The sequence below is a fragment of the Schistocerca gregaria genome, chromosome 5 (assembly GCF_023897955.1).
Source record: "Schistocerca gregaria isolate iqSchGreg1 chromosome 5, iqSchGreg1.2, whole genome shotgun sequence".
NCBI lineage: Eukaryota > Metazoa > Arthropoda > Insecta > Orthoptera > Acrididae > Schistocerca > Schistocerca gregaria.
The window spans coordinates 166,393,092-166,399,091 of NC_064924.1; the positions used below are offsets into that span (position 1 = coordinate 166,393,092).

Below are 6,000 nucleotides of genomic sequence, written 5' to 3' on the forward strand. Positions count from 1 at the left end.
TACTATTTCAATCATTCCGCCAAGGTGAAATAACGTCTGGTAGGAGAGAGATTTTCAAAAGATGGGGATCTTCATAGAGCGTGTCTCGAATATCTCCGTGACCAAGAAACGGATTTCTGTCGTCCAGCAATTGAAAGACTGGCAGAACATTCGAACCGTTGTTTACATAGACTTTGTGACTATTATGGATAATAGTAGAGTTTGTCTGTGTCACTTTGATGTGTAGTGCAGCAGTCAATATACGAGGGCGAATCAAATGAAAACCTTAAATATTTTTTAAAATATTACTTATTGTGCAGAAAGGGTACAAAGCTGCATCACTTTCCAACATAATCTCCTCCACGCTCAGTGCAAGTCCTCCAGAGCTTACAAAGTGCATAAATTCCTTTAGACTAATTTTTTTGGTAGTCCACGCAACCACTCATGCACCACGTGGCGTACCTCTTCATCAGAACGGAACTTCTTTCCTCCCACTGCGTCTTTGACTGGTCCAAACATATGGAAATCATTTGGGGGCATGGTCTGGTGAGTATGGTGGATGAAGAAGACACTCAAAATACAGGTCTGTGATTGTTGCAACTGCTGTACGGGCAGTGTGGGGCCAGGCATTGTCATGTTGCAAAAGGACACCTGTTGACAGCAATCCACGTCGGTTTGATTTGATTGCAGGCAGCAGATGATTTTTTTAGGAGATCTGTGTATGATGCACTGGTGACAGTGGTTCCTCTAGGCATGTAATGCTCCAAAATGACGCCTTTTCGTCCCAAAAGAGAGTCAGCATAATCATCCCTGCTGATGGTTCTGTTCGAAACTTCTTTGGTTTTGGTGATGAGGAAGGGTGCCATTCCTTGATCGCTCTTCGCTTTCAGTTGGTAGAAGTGATCCCAGGTTTCGTCCCCAGAAACGAGTCTTGCAAGGAAGCCATCACCTTCTCGTCCAAAGTGCCGAAGAAGTAGATCACAAGCGTCAACACGTTGTTCTCTCATTTCAGGAGTCAGCTGCCGTGGCACCCATCTTACGGACACTTTGTGAAACTGGAGCACATCATGCACAATGTGGTGTGCTGACCCATGACTAATCTGTAAACATGCTCCAATGTCATTCAGTGTCACTCGGCGGTTTTCCTTCACTATTGCTTCAACTGCTGCCCCACACTTGGACGAGGAGCATCTTCAACTGAAGTCACACCATTTGCGAACTTTCTACTCCATTCGTAGACTAACCGCTGTGACAAACATGCATCACCGTACTGAACCTTCATTCGTCGATGAATTTCAATAGGTTTCACACATTTACTACGCAAAAACCGAATAACAGAACGCTGTTCTTCCCTGGTGCAAGTCGCAAGTGGGGCGACCATCTTTATACTGATACTGCGACGGTATGTGTGCATCTGCACTGTGCTGCCATCTACAGGCCATTATGCACTCTGTAGCACGCTTACCAACTTACAGGATAACGGCGCGAAATTTCTATTTGTTATTACAAATGTAAGGTTTTCATTTGACTCACTCTCGTAAGTTACTTGACCCGCTATAAGAATGTGTAACTTACTTTCTGAAATTGCTGTTTTGAAACGTTTGGGCGACAGTTTCCCTATTTTTTCAGTTTTCAGAAGTGTGGAAAATTTATCATAAAACTTTTCTGTCAGGAACACGATGTGAATTTTGCCATCAATAGAATCCGTTTTAACTGCTAGTTTCTTGGTAGTCTCCGTTACGTTTCTCATAATCTTCGTAGTTCTGTACATTCTGACTGTTTTTAGAAGGGTCATACCTCACAAAGTCACTTTCACCATTCAATACTGGACTAAGTGAACACTCCGCCATTTGAATGTCTCCCTAACGCTTGTGCCTTGTCCCACAGTTGCGCAGGGTCGGCGTGGTTAATCGGATTCGGCATGGATAGTTTAAGGGGTGGCCGGATGCACTTCCTGCCCCCACCCCATACCCTTTGGGACAGAATGAGTGTATCCCAACTGTCTGCGACTTGTGTAATCCATGGAAAAGTGCGATGTGTTCAGATGTCTGCGAGATGAGTAACTGAGGCGGAACGTGGGAACCAGTCCGGTATTCACCTAGTGGGATGTGGAAAACCGCCTAAAAACAGCATCCAGGCTGTCCGGCACACCGGTCATCGTAATTAATCCGCCTGCCGGATTAGATCCGGGGATGGCGCGCATACCCGAGTCCAGGAAGCGGCACATTTAGTGTGATATTCCCTTATGTTCCGTTGACGTCGAGTATCAGTCGCCCTTGACGGTCGATGCACATGAGTGAGTAAAAGTAGAGACTCGCAGAGACAAAAATCGTTTCAACACTCACACACAAACACACCACGACGATGACGACGACGTTGCAGCGATAATCATACAGCAGTACCAAATTTGAGTCAGCATAATCATCCCTGATGATGTAGGTAACGAAAATCAGGTCCGCGTTTGTAGCTGACGGGTCAGCGCGATTACTGCTTTGCAGAGGAGCTGGGTTCGATTCCCAGTACTGCCAGTGATTTCTTTTCCTTGCTATAGGACAGGAAACCAAGTGAGAAGCTACTTCACCGAGTAGTAGCGGCTCCTTTTCACGTAAACTGATAATGTTCATTCAGGTGAGCGGTGTCTTGACCCCACACCGTCCATTCCACACCCAGTGACGTTCAAAAATGGTTCAAATGGCTCTGAGCACTATGGGACTTAACATCTATGGTCATCTGTCTCCTAGAACTTAGAACTACTTAAACCTAACTAACCTAAGGACATTACACACATCCATGCCCGAGGCAGCATTCGAACCTGCGACCGTAGCAGTCGCGCGGTTCCGGACTGAAGCGCGTGGAACCGCTAGACCACCGCGGCCGGCACACAGTGATGTCATGGTGGGAGGATGAGGTGGTGGTCTGTTGGTACAGATGGCCACGGCAAGGTCTGTGAACGGGGTTTACGTTTATGAGAGGAAAACAGGCTGTATTTGATAATCTCGTTTATCAATCCATTAACCTTAGAACACTAAAGAGAGGAACATGTTTACATTGTTATCAAACAGACGTATATTTTACTACTCCATAGTTTATTCAAAAGAAATCATAATTTATACTTTATGGACTATATAATTACGATTATAAGGCCTCCAATGGTACGCCTCACACAAAATAAGTACAAAATGTCCGTATTTTACACACAATACTGACAGTACCAGATTGGCGGGAATCGCGAATTGGTTCCAGCTGCAGTTGTACATTTTACGTCGGTTTTGTCATATGTAGTTAATAAATGCAATAGAAACGGGAATCGCGAATTGGTGCCAGCTGCAATTGTACATTTTACGTCGGTTTTGTCATATGGAGTTAATAAACTCAACAGTAAAATTGGGTCTCACCCACTGCTTAGTTCACGAATGCTGAAAGGAATATTCTTATTCTGTTTTTAGATCTGAGGGAAGGTGACAGTAGAAGTTCGCAGTAAAGCTCTCGCAAATATTTTTATGCACTTGAAACCGTGAGGCTTTCTTCTCAATTTCATCACAGTACTCCTAACGAGATGTCTTCACCTCTCCAGTGCACAGTTACAAACCCGAACCGGCTGCATAGATAACGAACCTACTGCAGCGGATGCTAGGGTTGCGAACACGCGCGCGCTGCCCAATTCATATCACTGCGAAGCAACAATGGTTGGGTGAACAAAATTTTCCCTCTGTGTCCTATTGGACTGTTCGCAGCTTCACTGCCGTGTATACGTGGCTCCACGCCTCCATTGTTTCACATGTTTGTGCTGTTAAATAATCACGAGGAAATGACATTCCAAGATCGAGACAATATATTTCTCGTCTGTATACTATCTTACTACCAAACCCTTGCACGCACCGGTTCCCCATCAAATATCCGAAGTTAAGCACTGTCAGACTTGGCTAGCACTTGGATGGGTGACCATCCGGTCTGCCGAGCGCCCTTGTGAGGCAAATTGAGGAGCTACTTGACTGAGAAGTAGCAGCCCCGCTCTCGAAAACTGACACCGGCCGAGAGACCGGTGTACTGACCACGCGCTCCTCCATACTCGCATCCAGTGACGCCTATAGGGTCAGGAAGACACGGCGGTCGGTTAGTACCGCTACGGTCTTCCTAGACCTGTTATGACGGAGTTCAGTTTAGGAGTCGAAGGTGCACAGTCACTGACACTATTCTGGACACCTGACAAATAAATCTTTGGAAATCTATTGAATCAAAAAATGGTTCAAATGGCTCTGAGCACTATGGGACTTAACATCTGTGGTCATCAGTCCCCTAGATCTTAGAACTACTTAAACCTAACTAACCTAAGGACATCACACACATCCATGCCCGAGGCAGGATTCGAACCTGCGACCGTAGCAGTCCCGCGGTTCCGGACTGAGCGCCTGAACCGCTAGACCACCGCCGCCGGCTCTATTGAATCAAACCAAGCGTTATCAGTTAGGTACATACAACTATTTCTTTACGGAGAGAGGTCTCAGATGTTTAATTTGTAATTGACATTGGTGGTGAAATTTTGAAGTGAGGGCTTTTGAACTAAATGGGTGTTTATTTTTCAGGAATGCGGCTCGGTCTGTTACAGACCAAGATCGGACTGGCGTACCTCATGTCCAGGTTTGAGGTGCAGCGCTGTGAGCAAACCATAGTACCAATGGAGTTCAGCACTGTGTCTCAGATCATAATGCCCGTCACTGGGGTGCAACTGCGTTTGGCTGTGAGGAAATAGATGCTGCGGGCTTGAGCTGTTACGTGTGAGCAAAGTGTAACAATTATTGTCACCAGAAAATGCAATCGAAATATACAGCTCTTCTATTGATCTGTACCATCTCTGCTGCATTTAAATATTTGTATGTATCCCAATGCTTCCTGAATAAACTATTTGTTATTATTTATTACAAAATATTGATTTGTATTGTCGTTTTGTTTTAAGTTAGATGAGGATTACCACTTCCGCGCCATTCGTGTATGAAAATTTATAAGCACCAGAAGTTTCATAAAGTTTTATTGATAGTCCTCTGACTTGAAAAATTAAATTATATTAATGCACTGCGAAGCAACACAAGAAAGCTGGCTCTGTTTATTTCCAGGAGTGAATCAGGTGTGTACATGACCATATATCGTATCCTCAGCAGATAAAGGAAAGCATATGTTGTCTCATACCAGTAGTCCAGGTAACTTATCACCCGAGTGAAACGAGCCAGTGGTCAGAATACTGGATAAAAGAAACAACGTACGCAGGCATTTCACGCAAAATTACAGCAAGCAAAGGACACACACACACACACACACACACACACACACACACACACACACACACACACACGTACACAAACATTCACGTAGGCGTTTACAGGGTTGTCATAAACAGTCTGTTAGGAAGTTGCGCCGAGGAATAATCGCTGAACAAAACATTCTATACTTTGCGCCTTTTCCGAGGTAATTACGGTAAGACTGAAGTCAGCCAGTCAGGTCCTTGTGTGCTCGAATTCAAGTGTACAGCCAGACAAAATTTTCGCAGTTGTTCTCACAGCATAGACGATGACGCACGATGCTGCTGAGTCACAAAATGTTGTGAAACAGAAATGTTCTTTTTTGTGTTATTGTATTTTCTCGCTCTTTTCCGTAACCAAAAGAATAGTGCCACTTTTGTGTGACAAGTGATATTTGTCTTCAGGTACGTGACAGGTAATCTTCTGATGATTTAAAATATCTTCTTGTACAAACTAAAATTGGCTTCTTGCCAAATAAGGGAAAATAAGAAATAATAATTATATTCACATAGGATAGTTCTGTAAGTTTTACTTTTTCTTCCATGTTCTTGTAATACGTTGTTTTGTGCTAAATATGCACTTAAATAAATTGATTAACATCTGCACCAGAATTTTCAACATGTTACCATACGTGTCGCCGTAATCTCTTTGTCATTTTATTTTTGCATGTTCGTATTCCATATATGCACAGTATTGTTCAAGTGTTGTGTGCAGTGGTGCGACGTAA

The 6,000-nt window shown here is 44.0% G+C and overlaps 1 protein-coding gene across 2 annotated transcripts in view; it reads left to right on the forward strand.

Annotated features, from left to right (window-relative positions):
* Positions 1-4,905, forward strand: part of LOC126273119 (cytochrome P450 6k1-like) — a 90,357-nt gene extending 85,452 nt beyond the window's left edge. For both annotated transcript variants that reach the window (XM_049976572.1, XM_049976573.1), the window contains exon 8: positions 4,563-4,905. In XM_049976572.1, the coding sequence (XP_049832529.1) occupies positions 4,563-4,729 (167 nt within the window). In that variant the 3' untranslated portion in view covers positions 4,730-4,905. The remainder of the gene's footprint in view (positions 1-4,562) is intronic.
* The last annotated feature ends 1,095 nt before the right edge of the window (positions 4,906-6,000 follow it).